The sequence below is a fragment of the Scyliorhinus torazame genome, chromosome 2, assembly GCF_047496885.1.
Source record: "Scyliorhinus torazame isolate Kashiwa2021f chromosome 2, sScyTor2.1, whole genome shotgun sequence".
Lineage (NCBI taxonomy): Eukaryota > Metazoa > Chordata > Chondrichthyes > Carcharhiniformes > Scyliorhinidae > Scyliorhinus > Scyliorhinus torazame.
Genome location: NC_092708.1, coordinates 220,123,712 through 220,144,941, shown reverse-complemented (window position 1 = coordinate 220,144,941; position 21,230 = coordinate 220,123,712). Strand labels below are relative to the sequence as shown.

The following is a 21,230-nucleotide window of genomic DNA, read 5'->3' as shown; positions in this document are numbered from 1 at the left end:
AGTTTCTAATTTTCAGCCGATTTGTATTGGGAATACCAATTTTTGGCGTGCTCATGCACTGTACATGTTTCAATCGTGACTGACAGGGTCATATGCTTGATTTTTAAAAGCTGCTCTCTCAAAGAACAAAGAACAAAGAAATGTACACCACAGGAACAGGCCCTTCGGCCCTCCAAGCCCGTGCCGACCATACTGCCCGACTAAGCTACAATCTTCTACCCTTCCTGGGTCCGTATCCTTCTATTCCCATCCTATTCATATATTTGTCAAGATGCCCCTTAAATGTCCCTATCGTCCCTGCCTCCACTACCTCCTCCGGTAGTGAGTTCCAGGCACCCACTACCCTCTGCGTAAAAAACTTGCCTCGTACATCTACTCTAAACTTTGCCCCTCTCACCTTAAACCTATGCCCCCTAGTAATTGACCCCTCTACCCTGGGGAAAAGCCTCTGACTATCCACTCTGTCTATGCCCCTCATAATTTTGTATACCTCTATCAGGTCGCCCCTCAACCTCCTTCGTTCCAGTGAGAACAAACCGAGTTTATTCAATCGCTCCTCATAGCTTATGCCCTCCATACCAGGCAACATTCTGGTAAATCTCTTCTGCACCCTCTCTAAAGCCTCCACATCCTTCTGGTAGTGTGGCGACCAGAATTGAACACTATACTCCAAGTGTGGCCTAACTAAGGTTCTATACAGCTGCAACATGACTTGCCAATTCTTATACTCAATGCCCCGGCCAATGAAGGCAAGCATGCCGTATGCCTTCTTGACTACCTTCTCCACCTGTGTAGCCCCTTTCAGTGATCTGTGGACCTGTACTCCTAGATCTCTTTGACTTTCAATACTCTTGAGGGTTCTACCATTCACTGTATATTCCCTACCTGCATTAGCCCTTCCAAAATGCATTACCTCACATTTGTCCAGGTTAAACTCCATCTGCCATCTCTCCGCCCAAGTCTCCAGACAATCTAAATCCTGCTGTATCCTCAGACAGTCCTCATCGCTATCCGCAATTCCACCAACCTTTGTGTCGTCTGCAAACTTACTAATCAGACCAGTTACATTTTCCTCCAAATCATTTATATATACTACAAAGAGCAAAGGCCCCAGCACTGATCCCTGTGGAACACCACTGGTCACAGCCCTCCAATTAGAAAAGCATCCCTCCATTGCTACCCTCTGCCTTCTATGGCCTAGCCAGTTCTGTATCCACCTTGCCAGTTCACCCCTGATCCCGTGTGACTTCACCTTTTGTACTAGTCTACCATGAGGGACCTTGTCAAAGGCCTTACTGAAGTCCATATAGACAACATCTACTGCCCTACCTGCATCAATCATCTTAGTAACCTCCTCGAAAAACTCTATCAAGTTAGTGAGACACGACCTCCCCTTCACAAAACCGTGCTGCCTCTCACTAATACGTCCATTTGCTTCCAAATGGGAGTAGATCCTGTCTCGAAGAATTCTCTCCAGTAATTTCCCTACCACTGAAGTAAGGCTCACCGGCCTGTAGTTCCCGGGATTATCCTTGCTACCCTTCTTAAACAGAGGAACAACATTGGCTATTCTCCAGTCCTCCGGGACATCCCCTGAAGACAGCGAGGATCCAAAGATTTCTGTCAAGGCCTCAGCAATTTCCTCTCCAGCCTCCTTCAGTATTCTGGGGTAGATCCCATCCGGCCCTGGGGACTTATCTACCTTAATATTTTTTAAGACACCCAACACCTCGTCTTTTTGGATCACAATGTGACCCAGGCTATCTACACCCCCTTCTCCAGACTCAACATCTACCAATTCCTTCTCTTTGGTGAATACTGATGCAAAGTATTCATTTAGTACCTCGCCCATTTCCTCTGGCTCCACACATAGATTCCCTTGCCTATCCTTCAGTGGGCCAACCCTTTCCCTGGCTACCCTCTTGCTTTTTATGTAAGTGTAAAAAGCCTTGGGATTTTCCTTAACCCTATTTGCCAATGACTTTTCATGACCCCTTCTAGCCCTCCTGACTCCCTGCTTAAGTTCCTTCCTACTTTCCTTATATGCCACACAGGCTTCGTCTGTTCCCAGCCTTGTAGCCCTGACAAATGCCTCCTTTTTCTTTTTGACGAGGCCTACAATATCATTCGTCATCCAAGGTTCCCGAAAATTGCCGTATTTATCTTTCTTCCTCACAGGAACATGCCTGTCCTGTATTCCTATCAACTGACACTTGAAAGCCTCCCACATGTCAGATGTTGATTTGCCCTCAAACATCCGCCCCCAATCTATGTTCTTCAGTTCCCGCCTAATATTGTTATAATTAGCCTTCCCCCAATTTAGCACATTCATCCTCGGACCACTCTTATCCTTGTCCACCAGTACTTTAAAACTTACTGAATTGTGGTCACTGTTACCGAAATGCTCCCCTACTGAAACATCTACCACCTGGCCGGGCTCATTCCCCAATACCAGGTCCAGTACCGCCTCTTCCCTAGTTGGACTGTTTACATATTGTTTTAAGAAGCCCTCCTGGATGCTCCTTACAAACTCTGCCCCGTCTAAGCCCCTGGCACTAAGTGAGTCCCAGTCAATATTGGGGAAGTTGAAGTCTCCCATCACCACAACCCTGTTGTTTTTACTCTTTTCCAAAATCTGTCTACCTATCTGCTCCTCTATCTCCCGCTGGCTGTTGGGAGGCCTGTAGTATACCCCCAACATTGTGACTGCACCCTTCTTATTCCTGATCTCTACCCATATAGCCTCACTGCCCTCTGAGGTGTCCTCTCGCTGTATAGCTGTGATACTCTCCTGAACAAGTAGCGCAACTCCGCCTCCCCTTTTACATCCCCCTCTATCCCGCCTGAAACATCTAAATCCTGGAACGTTTAGCTGCCAATCCTGCCCTTCCCTCAACCAGGTCTCTGTAATGGCAACAACATCATAGTTCCAAGTAGTAATCCAAGCTCTAAGTTCATCTGCCTTACCCGTAATGCTCCTTGCATTAAAACATATGCACTTCAGGCCACCAGACCCGCTGTGTTCAGCAACTTCTCCCCGTCTGCTCTGCCTCAGAGCCACACTGTCCCTATTCCCTAGTTCTCCCTCAACCCTCTCACCTTCTGACCTATTGCTCCCGTGCCCACCCCCCTGCCATACTAGTTTAAACCCTCCCGTGTGACACTAGCAAATCTCGCGGCCAGGATATTTATGCCTCTCCGGTTTAGATGCAACCCGTCCATCTTATACAGGTCACACCTGCCCCGGAAGAGCTCCCAGTGGTCCAGATAACAGAAACCCTCCCTCCTACACCAGCTGTTTAGCCACGTGTTTGTCTGCTCTATCTTCCTATTTCTAGCCTCACTGGCACGTGGCACAGGGAGTAATCCCGAGATTACAACCCTCGAGGTCCTGTCTTTTAACTTTCTGCCTAGCTCCCTGAACTCCTGCTGCAGGACCTCATGCCCCTTCCTGCCTATGTCGTTAGTACCAATATGTACAACGACCTCTACCTGTTTGCCCTCCCCCTTCAGGATTCCCTCTACCCGTTCGGAGACATCCTGGACCCTGGCACCAGGGAGGCAACATACCATCCTGGAGTCTCTTTCACGTCCACAGAAGCGCCTATCTGTTCCCCTGACTATAGAGTCCCCTATAACTATTACTCTTCTGCGCTTTGACCCTCCCTTCTGAACATCAGAGCCAGCCGTGGTGCCACTGCTCTGGCTGCTGCTGTTTTCCCCTGAGAGGCTATCCCCCCCGACAGTATCCAAAGGGGTATATCTGTTCGAGAGGGGGACAACCACAGGGGATTCCTGCACTGACTGCCTGCCCTTTCTGGTGGTCACCCATTTCTCTGCCTGCACCTTGGGTGTGACCACACTTACATAACTGCGATCTATGACGCTTTCCGCCACCTGCATGCTCCTAAGTGCATCCAATTGCTGCTCCAACCGAACCATGCGGTCTGTGAGGAGCTGCAGTTGGGTGCACTTTCTGCAGATGAAGCCATCCGGGACGCTGGAAGCCTCCCGGACCTGCCACATCTCACAGTCAGAGCACAGCACCCCTCTAACTGACATTGCGTCAATTAATTAAAATGTGTCTTTTTTTTTATATAAATACTTTTTTTTTTTAAATTACAAAGTTACTGTCAACTATCTGTTTCCTAGCACTAGATTTCTAATAGAAATGCGATAGCTAACTATAATATTCTCCGATCCCTGGCTTAGATATCCTCTAAATTATAATTAAGTTATTATGTTTAATTAGTTCCCAAATACTCAAAAAAATTTAGGTTAGAATCCCAACCAGCCACTCAGGTCACAGCTTTTCTGTGATGTCACTTCAGTTTCCCCCCGACACACACAATTTGAAAAAAAGGTATAAAAGTAAAAATCACTTGCTTACCTTCTGAGATGTTCTCAGGTTCTCTCGCTGACAGAGACTGCTCCTCCACCTCCTATCCTTGACCTGCACAATGCTAATAATATAATAATATAATATGGCACTTACCTTACACCAATGGGTCTTATTATTAGGTTAGAGGAGGAGGGTGGGTGGGAGACACTACACGTGTAGTGTCTCGGGTTTCCTCTCCACCAGAATTTATTGGGGGGGGGGGGACTTGCCAGAGGTCGAACTTCCGGTTCCCGCCGAAATCCAAAGGGCTGCTCCTGTAAAGGTAAGGTTTTTAAACTAACTACTCACCTCCCAGAAGGCCCCTGCGCACCGCTGCCGCCGAAATCCAAAGGGCTGCTCCTGTAAAGGTAAGGTTTTTAAACTCACTACTCACCTCCAAGAAGGCCCCTGCGCACCGCTGCCGCCGAAATCCAAAGGGCTGCTCCTGTAAAGGTAAGAGCTTTTAAACTAACTACTCACCTCCCAGAAGGCCCCTGCGCACCGCTGCCGCCGAAATCCAAAGGGCTGCTCCTGTAAAGGTAAGGTTTTTAAACTCACTACTCACCTCCAAGAAGGCCCCTGCGCACCGCTGCCGCCGAAATCCAAAGGGCTGCTCCTGTAAAGGTAAGAGCTTTTAAACTAACTACTCACCTCCCAGAAGGCCCCTGCGCACCGCTGCCGCCGAAATCCAAAGGGCTGCTCCTGTAAAGGTAAGAGTTTTTAAACTCACTACTCACCTCCCAGAAGGCCCCTGCGCACCGCTGCCGCCGAAATCCAAAGGGCTGCTCCTGTAAAGGTAAGGTTTTTAAACTCACTACTCACCTCCAAGAAGGCCCCTGCGCACCGCTGCCGCCGAAATCCAGAGGATCAGAGTGAACTCCAAACATGATTTGGTCTCTGATCATGGAGTCAGCAATATCACCAAAGTTGCAGGACTGCGCTAGTAGACGGAGATTAGTTAAGAAGGAGTTGAAAGATTCATCTTTACCTTGTAGACGCTGTTTGAATATATAACGCTCGAAGCTTTCATTGGTGTCCACTTCACAATGACTATCAAACTTGTCCAGGATGGTCTGAAACATTGTCTTGTCCTGGCCTTCGGTGAAGTGAAACGAGTTGAAGAATTCGATGGCTTGATCACCCGCTGTCGAGAGGAGAAGTGCGATCTTTCTTGCATCAGACGCACCCTCGAGGTCTGAGGCTTCGATGTACAGCAGAAACCTTTGCTTGAAAGTCCGGCAGTTGGCACTTAGATTGCCGGAGGTCCTCAGCTGTTGAGGAGCCTGGATCTTCTCCATAGTGCCGGGATACATTTGCTGGTCGTCACAGAACAGATTGAGGTAAACCACCTAGGGATAGCAGTCTTCTGGTACTATGTCGTGTTAAGCACACTGAGATAACACGGGCTGCAACTTGATGCAGATTTATTGAACTTGTCACACAGTTAGCACAGTTCTCTGTGAGTTCGACTCTCTGCTAACCTAAGTGTCATTACTCTGTCTGACTGAACCAGACTAGCTCTTAGCCACGTGGTGTAGGTGTTACATGATATATACACCGGACTCACTCTGTAGATGTCCCATTGGAAAGAGGCAGAGTGCGAGTGCCTCGTGCCTTTTATAGTGGGAAACCACCCCAAGTGTTCTGCCTGCAGATTGGTTATGTCCTGTTCTCTGTGTTCATTAGCTGCCTGTCTGTATCTCATTATGTGCATGTCTGCATATCATGACAATTACCATCGCTGAATCCCCACAATCGACATGGATCAGAAACTGAACTGGACTAGCCACATTAATACTGTGGCTACCAGGGCAGGTCAAAGGCTAGGAATCCTATGGCGAGTAACTCCCCTCCTGACCCCCCCCCCCCCAAAGCCTGTCAATCATCTACAACGCACAAGTCAGGAGTCAATTGGAATACTCTCCACTTGCCTGGCTGAGTGCAGCTCCAACAACACTCAAGAAGCTCAACACCATCCAGGACAACGCAGCCCACTTGATTGCTCCCCCTTCCACAAACATTTAAACCCTCCACCACCTTCTAACAGTGGCAGCCATGTGTACCATCTACAAGATGCACTGCAGTAACTCACCAAGGTTCCTGAGACAGCACCTTCCAAACCCACGACCACTACCATCTAGAAGGACAAGAGCATCAGATACCTTGGAACCCCACCACCTGGAGGGTCCCCTCCAAGTCACTCACCACCCTGACTTAGAAATGTATCGCCACTCCTTCACTGTCACCGGGGCAGCATCCTGCAACTTTCTCCCTAATAGCACAGTGGGTGTACCTACACCTCAGGGACTACAGTGGTTCAAGAAGGCGACTCACCATCACCTTCTGAAGGGCAACTAGCAATGAGCAATAAATGCTGGCCTTACTAGCGGCGCCCACATCCTGTAAATTATTTTTAAAAATTCAGGTATGGTGCTGGCATCTGAGACAACGCAACACACAAAGCTTTTTCTTGTCGGCCCAATAGAGACCAATGTCACGTTACAAAAAAGCAGTGACATTCATTCCATCCATCCACTTATAGATTGTGCATTTCCCATTGCACATTTCTCACTCAGAGACTTGATCCAGACTGAGTAACAGCCTCAACTGTTGTGTAGAGAGCTGAATGAACAACCCAGATTTACGTAACACTTTTGATGTGATAAAATATTCCAAGCTGCTTCAAAGGAGCCATCTAAAGCAAGGTTTGATACCTAGTCACAAGGTGATATTAGAGCAAATGTCAAAACTTTGGTCAATGAGGTAGGCTTTAAGATTATCTTAAAAGAGGGAAAGAGAGGTAGAGAACTGGACAGGTTTGGGGAGGGAATTCCAATGCTTCGGCTCCAGGCAACTGAAGGCATACCGCCATTTATGAAGCAATTAACATGAGGGAAGTTGAAGAGCTGCAGCCAGATGAGATATTTGGGAGGGGTGTGAACTAGAGAATATTACAGATGTCGGGAAGATAAAGCCACAGGGAGATTTGAAAACGAGGAGCAGTGTAGATCACTGGGTGATGGGTGAACAGGACTAAGCGAGAGTAAGAATACAGGGCAGCAGAGTTGTGGATGATGAAAAGATGTTTAATTGTGCTAATTTTCATTTGCCCTTCCATGGGATGGGAGCATTGCTGGCTAGGCTAACATTGTTGCCTACAACTAATTGCCTTTGAGAAAGTGGTAGTGAACTGCTTTCCTGAATGAACCACTGCAGTTGGTGGTATTGGTAAACCTGCAGGGCTGTTAGGGAGGGAATTCCAGGATTTTGACAGTAAAGGAACACGATGGTGTATGGCTTGGAGAGGAACCTGCAGTAGTGATGTTCCCATGCAGCTGCGGATCTTGATCTTCTAGGCGGGTCGTGCTCACAGGTTTGGGAGTTTGGGAAGTGCTCCATTCATTAACCCTTTTCAGTTTGTTTCTGTTTTTGAACTTTCTTTTATAATTTGCAGGGGCTGGTTTAGCACACTGGGCTAAATCGCTGGCTTTGAAAGCAGTCCAAGGCAGGCCAGCAGCACGGTTCAATTCCCGTACCAGCCTCCCCGAACTGGCGCCGACTAGGGGCTTTTCACAGTAACTTCATTTGAAGCCTACTTGTGACAATAAGCAATTTTCATTTAATTTCATTAATTTGGCTTGTACAGGTGATAATGAACTGAGACCCGTTATTCACCCATTAACAAGTTGCATCGGAGTTATTCAGATTCCTGTGAAGTACGATAACGGCATTGTGAAATTTTCATATTATATCCATAGGACAGCGATAAATCACCTTCAGTACACTACATTGACCTTTGAAATGAGGGTGCTAAGACACAAGCTAAAAGAAATCCACGTATGGATCGTAAGACAAATGAAGAGGTACTTGAAAGAGCTGAAGGAGCTCCTTTTAAAAAAAAAAAAGTGACATCCAGTAAAGAAAAACGTCAGTGTTTCAGCCATTTGATTAGAACTGAAAGGTTCCAGATATCTCTTCTGGAGGGCAGCAGAAAAAGGAGTCAGCCTGCAGATCGGAGACTCTGAAAGACAAATGTCACAGAACGGTTACAGACCAGATAGAGTGGGTGTGTGAAGATGGCACAAGGAAGGCCAGTGTGACATACCATCACAGCAGATCCCCTGGGTAGAAGTAACTACAAGCAGCAGCACTACTTGATCTTAACATTGCAAATTTGTGTTGCCAGGAAATTACTTCCTTTAACCTGCATATCACTATAAATGGCGGATTGATAGGAACCAATGAATTGCATCTTGCAACACATTTATGTATATTGTAGAAATTTTCCTACTATTGGCACCGACATGTGCTTCAAAAAAAAGGCTCCTGACTTATTTTTTAATTCAATCACAGGATGTGGGAGTTGCTGGTGAAGCCAAACTTTATTGCCCTCTCTAGTTGCTCTTGAGAAGGTAGTGGTTAGCCAATACTTGAAAGCATTTTGAGTGGCTTTGCATTCAGTAGTCAGTTAAGAGTCACACACATTGCTGCTGGCCTGGAGACACCTAGCGGACAGACCTGGTAAGGACAGCAGATTTCCTTCCATAAAGAAGAGTGAACCAAATGGGTTTTTTCGGCAATCCAGTAGCTTCACTGTCATTATTACTGATACCAGTTTTGTGCTTCAGTTTTTTATTAATTTAAGTTAAATTCTACAGCTGCAGCGATGACATTTGACCTCAGGATCCTGGATCATTAGTACAGACTTCTGGATTGCTAATTCAGTGATATAAACATTGCTCGCGGAATCTTGTGGAGGCAGCCAGGATCTCAGCTGCTGGCTGGAGAGTTGGCGAGACCTGGACGTCGCACCTATTCAGGAAGGTTAGCCACACCTTGTGCCACTTAGCAGGTCGGCGGCCTGTCCCCTAGGGTGAAATCCCTCCTGTCGAGAGCTGCCGGCCAATCAGAGGCCAGGTTTCTGTTCAAACCAGGGAGATGGTGGCTGCTGTCAGTACCTCACCCACCCGAGGCCTTGGTTCAAGGAGGCAGAAAGGGAGTCGTGGGGCCTGTCTGGGGAGTGAGGGGGGGCAATAACAAGCTAAAGGGTTGGCTTTCAGCAGCCTCTTTAGCCCTCAATCAGGCACTAGGTGCCCCCCATGGGGGATCTGTAAGCAAACACCCCAGGATTTATGTCATGCTTACTGCATGGTGAACCCCCCACCCGCCTCAGGGTTAATACCAGAAGTGGCGGGTGAGACCCTTAAGTGAGTATAAAGGCCTTCAATTGGCAGCGGGGTAGGAGGCCATCAACAGACTTAAATCAGGGTGGAGGCAGGAAGGTAATGGGAACCCCACCCACCACCTTCTCCCCTGATTCAAAGCCTCCCACGCCACCAACAAACCCGCCGAAGGGAGGGCACACAATTCCGCCACATGTACTCCCTAAAGGCAGCCACATCTGAGCCTATTTCAGTTAAAAGTATCGTACACTGTCTTAATGAGGATGAACAGGATGATGTGCTTCTTATTGATATACTACTGCATTATGATAGCTGATGTTTTCATGCTCTGATTTTTTGATGTGGAGATGCCGGCGTTGGACTGGGGTGAGCACAGTAAGAAGTCTTACAAAACCAGGTTAAAGTCCAACAGGTTTGTTTCGATATCACTAGCTTTCGGAGCACTGCTCCTTCCTCAGGTGAATGAAGAGGTATGTTTGATGGAGCTAAATACAAATCAATATTTTTCTTAACGGTGAGAAACCAGGAACTGTGCTGGTGACTATGTACACAAATGACTGAAAGCTAGTGCCGGTACAAAAAACAATCAGAAAAGCTAAAGGAATACAATGGGCAGGAAATGCCAGTTGTACAGAGCCTTGGTGTGACACCATCCAGAGTACTGCAATCAGTTTTGAGTCTCAGGAATTCAGATGATCTGGTCATTATCACATTGCTGTTTGTTGGAGCCTGCTGTGCACTAATTGGCTGCTGTGTTTCTTGCATCAACTAAAATAGCCTAGTAACCCACTCAGTGAATTGAAGAATGTGACTCCTGAGGGTAATAAAGGATGGACAGTGAATGCTGAACTTACCGGTGACACCCACATTCTGTGAATTCCATTTGGTAAATGGTCTGTTGTGTGATGTAAATTATATATATAAATTGGGAGAACATTGTTGCTGTGAGTTTTAATACACCTTCAGGAGCATTTGCATTAAACTGACTGTGGTATTATAATCCTGTTACAATTCTACAGTGACGGATATAGTACAGTGAGCTGGGGCACTTATACTGAGCTCCTGATTTTGGATGTGATGTTGGAAAAGATGCGGAATGAAAATACATCACTTGCCCACAGTGAAGGGTGTGAAATGTCTCTCTACCCCACTGTACATGCACCCTCCTACATAAATGCGTTCACTGTTTAACCTTGTGCCCAGGGAATGATACATGCTGCAGGGAAGACAGAGAATAAAGAAAGGGCAGGATTCTCCGACCTCCCGCCGGGCCGGAGAATTGGCGGGGGGCGGCGTGAATCCAGCCCCCGCCAGCTGCCGAATTCTCCGGCGCCGGGGTTTTGGCGGGGGCAGGAATCGCGCCGCACCGGTCGGCAGCCGTTGACAGCGGCCCCCCCCCCCCCCGGACGAATCTCTGACCCGCTATAGGCCGAACGGCCACCCTTTTTAGGCCGGTCCCGCCGGCCGGCGTAAATTAGACCTGGTACTTACCGGCGGGTCCTGGCTCTGCGGGCGGCCTCGTTGGGGGGGGGGGGGGTCTGGCCCTGGAGGGTGCCCCCACGGTTGCCTGGCCCGCGATCGGGGCCCACCGATCTGTGGGCGGGCCTGTGCCATGGGGGCACTCTTTCCCTCCGCACCAGCTGCTGTCAACCTCCCCATGGCCGGTGCGGAGACAAACCCCCCCTGCGCATGTGCTGGGATCATGCAAGCACATGCTGGCGCTCCCGCGCATGCACCAACTCACGCCGGCCGCGGAGGCTCTTCGCCGCCGGTTGGCGCGGCACCATTCCCGCCGGCGCCGGCCTAGCCCCTGAAGGTACGGAGGATTCCGCACCTTCCGGGCAGCACGACGCCAGAGTGGTTCACGCCACTCCTCGGCGCCGGGACCGCCCGCCCCACTGGGTTGGGGAGAATCCCGCCCAAAGAGCTTCAATGAAGCACTATGGATTCGCTAATCATAAAATGGTTTCAGAACAGAGAAAAGGCCATTAACTCTCCTGCCATTTCCCCCTTAACCCTTTGATATCTTCTCTTTCTTCTCTTCCGCTAATTATCTAATTCTCTTCTGAAGACTTGAATGAATCTGCATCTGTTGATCTCCAAATTTCTTTCTCTGTCAGTCTGGCCTCAATAAAAGTTGAGACGGATTCGCACGTAAACAGAAGTTATTTATTTAGCTTGCAAGCTTAATCATCTTACAGAAATGTAAGAGACATCCAGCCTCTTTCATTCCAGAAAACGACTGAACTAACAGACAAAGGGATCTCTGCAAAATCAGTTCAAATGGTATCAAGTTTCACATACTCGACGGACATAGGTCAGCCTATGTCCCTCCTGACCTGTTCGATCTATTCTGATTGGCTCACTTCCAATCCCTTTCTCTGGCCCCTATCAATGAAGCATCACCCTCATAGACACACCTCTTCCTGCTTTTTCCATGCGGTCTCAAATTCCTTTGTCCCTAACTGCAAAAATCAAAGTGGCTTATTTCTACATTACATTAACTAGTAACTCTAAAGTAACTATTTTATATCACATTCGTCACATCCACCACACTCACGACCGAGCAAACCAAATCCTAACCGTTCGCTGTATAAAAAGTTTTTTCCCCTCATTTTGACATTGTTCTTTTTGCCACTCACCTTAAAGTGGTTCTATGGTTCTCAACCTTCTACCAACAGAAACTGATTCTCAACATCTATTCTGTCCATGATTTCATGATTAAAGAAACAAATGATCAAAGTCAATGATCTAGCACATTCTTAAAAATGAATGTAGCGCTGGCACGGTGGCGCAGTGGTTAGCATTGCTGCCTCACAGCGCTGAGGACTCTGGTTCGATCCCAGTCACTGTCCGTGTGTAGTTTGCACATTCTCCCCGTGTATGTGTGGGTGTCATCCCCACAACCCAAAGATGTGCAGGGTAGGTGGATTGGCCACGCTAAATTGACCCTCAATTGGAAAAGAAATAATTGGGTAGCCTAAATTTCCTGTTCATTATTGCTGCATGTTTCACAATAATCAGGAGATTTAGAAGGGAACATGGCAGCAGTAACAAGGACAGAGCTATCCAAACAATCTAAGGAAATGCTCAGACTATAAAAAAAACTGGATTACCTCATTTCCCACACCATAATTGCCACCAAGCTTTGAATGAGTTCATTCTTTAACCTGTCCTTTGTTTTGGCAATAGACTTTCAAGGAAGAAAAATATCTGAAAGATGCTTCTGATTGTGCAGAAGTGATTTGGCACCGAGGGCTGTTAAAGAAAGGATATGGACTATGCCATGGGCCTGCTGGGAACGCTTATGGATTTCTAGCCATGTACAATCTTACCCAAGATAAGAAATATTTGTACAGAGCTTGCAAGGTATGTGATGGTGTATATTCGGTGGGAAAAAACCTTATTAGCATGTAATCACATTTTATTAATGATGTGGAGATACCGGCGTTGGACTGGGGTGAGCACAGCAAGAAGTCTTACAACACCAGGTTAAAGTCCAACAGGTTTGTTTCAAATCACTAGCTTTCGGAGCACTGCTCCTTCCTCAGGTGAATGAAGAGGCGGGTTCCAGAAACATACATTTTATTAAAGATGTATTTTCAATATAAACATGTTAATGCTCAGCCCAGTGTGGATCCTGTTGAAATTGGATGTGGGCTAAATCCATTGCTTTTACTATTTGATCTGTAGAGTCCCAATCTCTGCTGTCAGATGGCTGTATTGTCCAGTTGACACACTTTAAATCTCCATTCTAGAGTGTAAAGCGTTACAATGAAAACTGAGAATAGGAGGCTGGCATTTTTTCTACAAGAGGGAAAAAGAACAAACAAGCCACTCAAGCCCTTGAGCCCCCTGATGGCAATGATTGAGGATGGTTTACATAGTGTTTCTATCAGTCATAGAGAGTATTTGTGATATGGGGAGACATACATTTTTACGAAGAGTGTCTCTGGCATATAAAGGTTAGCCTGTGAAAGTCATGTGATCTATTTTAAAAATATCCCAATGGTTTCGCTTTTACCTGCGCACTTTTATTAAAGTGGTGAAGTCTGAATAACAAATTATAATCCAAGTGATTTGATGCAGCACAACATCCTCCACACTTATTGTGTAACTTGACGTTGTGTGAATTGCTATCCAAGTACTCTAGTTTTCCTAATCCATCCTCTGGGTGTGAGAAAGCTGGTATCTGAGTGATAACAGATGAGTTTCAGAACCATCACTGGCCCTAATATTAAAAACAATGGCATCTGACTCCGAGGGTAAGTATTGTGAGTGGCACAAGTATGCCTCTCTTTCCCTTAGTTCTTGCTTAAACCTTGTGGGCTTTTTAAGATTAGTATGCCCCTTGGTGATCTAAAGTTGTATTTAATGTTGCTGATTTTGGTTTTAAGTTTGCAGAGTGGTGTTTTGACTATGGAAAGCATGGCTGTAGAACACCTGACACTCCTTTCTCTCTCTTTGAAGGTAATCAACATTTAAAATCACTTAAGATAGAATTAAACTGGATACATTGTGTTGCGGCCACGTATTTCAGTTTTGTATGAAAATGCTTACGGTCCATTTTACTCATTATGAAAGTAATTATTAATGCCTCATCAAATTAGAACTTTTACACAATACTCACCATTTTTGTATTCAGTCCGGTGTACAAACTGGTGATTGTTACTGTTGAAAGTTGAAGGTGAGCAGGGATGACTAAAGTGCCAGCAATTAACCTACTGCAAACTGTCCTAAACCCCTCTGCCCAGTCTCCCCCAGCCTCACCTGCAGAAAAGGGCTGAATGGACTTCACTGCCACTCAGATTGAGACTATTCAGTCAGCTGCCTCTGTCACTTCCCTCCCTCCAGCACACCAGGCAAAACATCTGTAACGCTCCCCCTGCCCTATCTCTGATGTTCACGTCCAAATCTTCTGATCAGTGATAAAGAAGGTGTGCCTAAGACAAACAAAACAAAGAACAAAGAAATGTACAGCACAGGAACAGGCCCTTCGGCCCTCCAAGCCCGTGCCGACCATGCTGCCCGACTAAACTACAATCTTCTACACTTCCTGGGTCCATATCCCTCTATTCCCATCCTATTCATGTATTTGTCAAGATGCCCCTTAAATGTCACTATCGTCCCTGCTTCCACCACCTCCTCCGGTAGCGAGTTCCATGCACCCACTACCCTCTGCGTAAAAAACTTGCCTCGTACATCTACTCTAAACCTTGCCCCTCTCACCTTAAACCTATGCCCCCTAGTAATTGACCCCTCTACCCTGGGGAAAAGCCTCTGACTATCCACTCTGTCTATGCCCCTCATAACTTTGTATACCTCTATCAGGTCTCCCCTCAACCCCCTTCGTTCCAGTGAAAACAAACCGAGTTTATTCAATCGCTCCTCATAGCTAATGCCCTCCATACCAGGCAACATTCTGGTAAATCTCTTCTGCACCCTCTCTAAAGCCTCCACATCCTTCTGGTAGTGTGGCGACCAGAATTGAACACTATACTCCAAGTGTGGTCTAACTAAGGTTCTATACAGCTGCAACATGACTTGCCAATTCTTATACTCAATGCCCCGGCCAATGAAGGCAAGCATGCCGTATGCCTTCTTGACTACCTTCTCCACCTGTGTTGCCCCTTTCAATGACCTGTGGACCTGTACTCCTAGATCTCTTTGACTTTCAATACTCTTGAGGGTTCTACCATTCACTGTATATTCCCTACCTGCATTAGACCTTCCAAAATGCATTACCTCACATTTGTCCGGATTAAACTCCATCTGCCATCTCTCCGCCCAAGTCTCCAGACAATCTAAATCCTGCTGTATCCTCCGACAGTCCTCATCGCTATCCGCAATTCCACCAACCTTTGTGTCCAAATCATTTATATATACTACAAAGAGCAAAGGTCCCAGCACTGATCCCTGTGGAACACCACTGGTGTTCAAGACTGTAATGGAATACTCTCCACTTGCCTGGATGAGTGCAGCTCCAAGAACACTCAAAAAGCTCAACACCATCCAGGACAAAGCCGTCCACTTGATCATTACCTCTTCCACATTCAATCGCTCTACCAAGACAGGCATGTGTACCATCTACAAGATGCACTGCAGGAATTCGCCAATTTCCTTAGGCAGCACCTCCATAACCCACTACAATCTAGAAGGACAAGAGCATCAGGCATTATAAACATTCAGAAAGCCCTTGCATACAAAAACAAATCATCCCAAGAACCCCACTGAGGAAAAAGGCCAAAAAGGTGAAAAGAGGGCATTTCTCCTCAACTTGTTAGTGTTGCCATCCTCCTAAATAAATAGCGCAATGAGACGCAGAGCTTGAAGCAGTATGGCTCGTTTGCTCCGAGAGTGATGCAGGCAAGGGAACACTGTTTATGCTTTTCAAATTTGTGAATGCAAAATTATCTTTAGACAGCTTAAAATCCTCCCGTTAAATTGCTTGATTTTAATCAAACATATTAACACTGAATGGCACAAGACTATTCACAAAAGCCTCCATTCAATTTGACTGCAGTGACATTTCCTGTCCTTTTGAAACGATTATCTCAGGGCTTGTTATAGAATCATAGAATTTACAGTGCAGAAGGAGGCTATTTGGCCCATCGAGTCTGCACCGGCCCCTGGAAAGAGCACCCACTCAAGTTTACACCTCCACCCTATCCCCATAACCCAGTAACCCGACCAGCTTGAAGCTTTGTTCACTTCTGCACGTTTAGTAAAATCTAGCTTCTGATAGATATAAATATAAGAATCTCAAACAAGCCAACAAAACGCCATGGAATTATGGATTCAAATTGTATCTTTATGTTTTCATGACATAGAGTGAACAGAAGTGAATCTTTGAAATATATGGGCTCATGGTGCTGCCAGTTAGGCAATATGATCTTGAGAGTAGTTCAGATGAGTGAAATACAATGCACTCACCAGTAAGCACCTGTTAAGTCCTTTAAATTATCACCAATGCTGTCAGTGGGAAAGATGGCAAGAGGAGATGGCTGTTTACTGTGGACATAAATGATATATAAATAAAAGTGCTTGTATTTATCCACTGCTGCATTCTCTGAAAGTTCTCGTGTTAGTGGTGTAGTATGGATTATAAATCCTAGGTTACACATCATTTCTCTCTCCATGTTTAGTAGATGGAGAATGGGAGGAAGCAGCATAATTTGAATAATTCTGGTCATTTTTAAAACAATTCCAGACCAGGAGAGGAGATTCTTGTGCTACGACAGCGAGATAGGGTCTGAATTTATTTTGCCATAATGGTTCGCAACTGCTGTTGAAAACTGGTTGTCCGAGGAGTTCCACAGAGTAGTCACTGAATGTTCAAAGTTTGTTAAAGTATTTAAAGGTTTACAATAGTTTTTAAAAGTTTATGAAAGGATTTAAAAGATTATAAATGTTTTTAAAAGGTGCTTAAATTTTTCTCAAGAATTTAAAATCATCATAAAACACTCCACTCCCTTTGAGCTGAAGACTTGGCTCCAGGGGCGTATCTTCAGCCATGATGGGATTAGGCAGCTTGCATTCACTGTGTGCACCTCACTGATGCTCTAAGTCAGTGGAGTTTTACTTGGAGCTGGTGTACTTGGTCACTGCCTTTGACCCTTCCGACGCGGCGTGCGTGGCCAGTTCCCCGGGCAGCAGCAGCAGCGCACGGCGGTCTGGATCTCCCAGGAGCAGATGGTGCTGCACTTGTTGTAATGGGACAGGCGGGAAGCCTCATCCACGATGCGCTTGAAAATATAATTGACCAACGAGTTCATGATGCCATAGAGGAAATGCCACTATCGGGGTAAACCTGCTACATCACTTTGTAGATGGAGTAACTCTCCTTCCTGGTTCGCCTCCTCTTCTTGCCGCCCTTCACTAGAGTTTACTTCAGACCTTTCTTCTGGGAAGTCCCGAAAGACGTGCTGTTAGGTGAATTGGACATTCTGAATTCTCCGTGTACCCGAACAGGTGCCGGAATGTGGCGACTAGGGGCTTTTCACAGTAACTTCATTGCAGTGTTAATGTAAGCCTACTTGTGACAATAAAGACTATTAGTATTATTATTAAACTGCATCCTTTTCATACTGTAATGTTCTATATCTATATCTCCCATCCTGATCTTCAATTCTCACTGCAGCCAATGAATTATGCAAATTTACATGTGTCAGTCTGGTAAGCGGCAAACATAGCAACTTCACTGCTGACCGCAAAGTCCAGACCGTTGATCCAAGTGTGTTGCATCCCTGTTTCTCTCTTCACAAACACTGCCAAACTTGCTGAGTGTTTCCAGAATTTGTTGTTTTTATTTTTTATTTCCAGTGTCCATGGTATTTTGCTTGAATAGTTTTATTTCTGATTATCGGTAATGAGACTTAAATCATCTCTTTGTTTATTTCATCTCAGGAATGGCAGGAACGATTTACTTCCTTGCTGACTTGCTGCAGCCCACAAAGGCAAAATTCCCTGCATTTGAAATGTAAATCAAACACGGTACCCGTGTAGATTTGTAGATATGCTGCAATGCTTTCTCCAGCAAACAGCTCATGCATGTTTTTGCTTTGAACTGTGGGTACAGAAGAAGATGCTGATGGAGAGTTTGTTTGTGATGAATAGCTTCATTTACCAGTAGGTAGCACTCCTACTCCACTTAGTGCTACATTCCAGTATCTGAGGATTTTCCATGACTTAAACATTACAAAATTGTAAAAAGTGAAAGATTTTGTATCCATAGCAGCACACAGTGTCTTGGATGTATTATTGCATCATAAACCCAATGCCAGGCTTTTATTCCGAAATCAAATAACTTGTGCATCTCCAAATGCCATGATCATTTGAAGTTTGTTCCACAGTGCAGTGGTGAAAAGTTGCTATTTTGACAGCTCTTTTAGCATTTCCATTAAATGCATTTTTCTAAAGCCATAGTGTTAATTAACTGGGCTTTTTCAAGAAGATAATATTTGAAAGAAAACCTAACAGTGGCAGTGTTTCGAATTTTTTTTTTTTAAACATCGTCATCAGCACTTGTTTGCACTGTTTTCTAATGGCGCAGCATTCAAAATCCTTTTGTAAACAATTGGCCGATAGGATAGATCTCTTTGGGACACAACAGATCTCTTTGATAGGACAGGACAAATCTCTTTGGGACAGGACAGAGCTCTTTGACAGGACAGGACAGAGCTCTTTGACAGGACAGGACAGAGCTCTTTAATAGGACAGGACAGATCTCTTTAATATGACAGGACAGAGCTCTTTAATAGGACAGGACAGAGCTCTTTGATTGTACATGACAGATCTCTTTGATAGGACAGGGCGGATCTCTTTGATAGATCGAGTCTCTTTGAGAGGAGGGCAGCATGGTGGCGCAATGGATAGCAGTTCTGCCTCGCGGTTTGATCAGGTTCGATTCCGGTTCTGGGTCACTGTCCGTGTGGAGTTTGCACATTCTCCCCGCGTTTGCGTGTGTTTCGCCCCCACAACCCAAAGATGTGCAGGGTAGGTGGATTGGCCACGCTAAATTGCCCCTTAATTGGAAAAAATGAATTGGGTACTCTAAATTTATATTTTTTTTAAATGGTCTCTTGGATAGGACAGGTCTCTTTTGTGGTGGAACACGTATGTTTACTTTCAAAAATGTTAATTGTACATGTGTAAAAGCATAATATAAAAGGTATAATATTAAAAACCTTCACTGTTATAATTCATTCAGTTAGCCACATATGATTTTTAAAGAGTTGTCTGGGGTGGTTGTTTTCTGGGGTTGTGGTAAGTTTTCATTTTATCTAAAGTTGGCATTGAAAATGCAGCAGGTGGCGGAAATGTTATTGACTCGTAGGTTTCCTAGTAATTATTGCCCTTGTTCATCCTGTTTGTTCCATATTAATGATGGGAAACTCCCCATTCTATAAATGCACTTGTTCAGTTTTGATTCCTGTTAATTGCCATGCTTTGTAAAGCAATTAAAAGACCAAAACCACTCAGTTTTCTGTCTTCAATACTGAAAGCTGAGTGCTTAACTATATCATATAGGAATTTGTTTTCTGGTCTGCAATCTGTGCAAAATGTATTACCAGTGCAAAGAACATTGATTCACAAAATGGTCTGTTAATGGAAGGAAAATAAAATAAAAACATATTCTTCTGTAATGGTTTGATATTTTCTCTTTAAGCATAACATAACATAACCCACATGGTTGCCGTGTCAATCCCCTGTTTCATTGTTTGGATATTATCCTGGTGAAAAATATGTCACGACTGTTTTAATCATTTTTTGCTTTGCCAAGATGTACATAGTGGAAAATATCGACTCCCAACACCTGTGATAACCAATTTGTTCTAAGATGAGATGATTCACAATTAATAGTATACCCTTAGTGTACTATTTTAGATATTTCTTTCTATTCCCGAATAAATAAATTGGCACATAATAAAGATGGTAGGGCAGATGATGTGCTGGGACTGCAGTATGTGGGTACTGATGGATGCCAGTGTAATCCAAGACAACTACATCGGTATAAATGAGATGGAGGCGGATCTGCAGCCAGATGTATCCGGCAAGGGGAAGTTATCTGGACACTTCTGTTGCAGAGGACAGGCTCCCCGCTTAGGTTACAGGCATTTGATTTGGTCCCTGGTCAGGAACAGGGGGTTGTAACTGCGAGTGAGGCAGGAAAGATGGCCCAGAAGATAGAAATGGAGGAGCTTCAACCCTTGCAATTGTCCACTAGGTTTGAGGTTCTTGCAGATTGTATGAATGAGACTGGGTTTGAAAGATGGATGAGCAAACTAACCAATGGCACCAGTGGGGACTGTATAGTCAGGGGAATAGTCATGGTTCTCTGCAGTCGAGAGCAAGAATCTAGGAGGCTGTCATGACTTTGTAATGATGAATTGTTAGCACAGATAGAAATAAATATATATAACCTGATACCCAATAGAGAGTCATGGTTGTTAGGTGACCAAGCATGGCACAGTGATTAGCACTGCTGCCTTACAGCGCCAGGTATCTGGATTCAATTCTGACCTCGGGTTACTCTGTGGAGTTTGCACGTTCTCCCCGTGTGTGCGTGGGTTTCCTCCAGCTGCTCCGTTTTCCTCCCACAGTCCAAAGATGTGTAGGTTAGGTGGATTGGCCATGCTAAATTGCCCAAGGCGCCTGGGGTTATGAGGTTAGGGTGGGGGTGTGGGCCTAGGTAGGGTTCTCTTTCAGAGAGGCGATGTCTGCTCGATGGGCTGAATGGCCACCTTCTGCGGTATTCTATGAAGGCAGGGACGTGAATATTGAAGTGTATTTGACATTTTAAAAAGACAGCAAGCTAGGTGAGGCAGATTTTTTTTTTATTCGTTCATGGTGTTGCGCTTTCTAGCTTTAGTCTATTTGCTCTGTTTAGGTCACCTTTGCTCATGAGTCGCCAGGTATCTTTATGATACCGCCACGTGGTTCAAGTTCAGGTTATGATTAATAACACAGCACACCGCTTAGTAAGGATTAAAACAACGGTCATTTATTATATACAACAAGCAATATTAATACCCTAATACTACTTTCTATATAACAAACCTATCACTACTGGCCAATACTTAACTTAGGAAGAGCCCACCAGGTCAGGGAAACGAATGGCTTGTCCAATCAAATCTGGCCCGCGGGATTCAAAAGGCTGCTACAGG

At 45.3% G+C, this 21,230-nt stretch overlaps 1 protein-coding gene across 1 annotated transcript in view; it reads left to right on the top strand.

The window, feature by feature from the left end:
• lancl1 (LanC antibiotic synthetase component C-like 1 (bacterial)) overlaps positions 1–19,709 on the top strand; it is a 52,816-nt gene extending 33,107 nt beyond the window's left edge. Inside the window, exons 7-9 of the mRNA XM_072484180.1 lie at positions 12,757–12,933; positions 13,962–14,034; positions 17,971–19,709. Coding sequence (XP_072340281.1) covers positions 12,757–12,933; positions 13,962–14,034; positions 17,971–18,047 — 327 coding nt within the window. The 3' untranslated portion in view covers positions 18,048–19,709. The remainder of the gene's footprint in view (positions 1–12,756; positions 12,934–13,961; positions 14,035–17,970) is intronic.
• Positions 19,710–21,230: the final 1,521 nt, after the last annotated feature.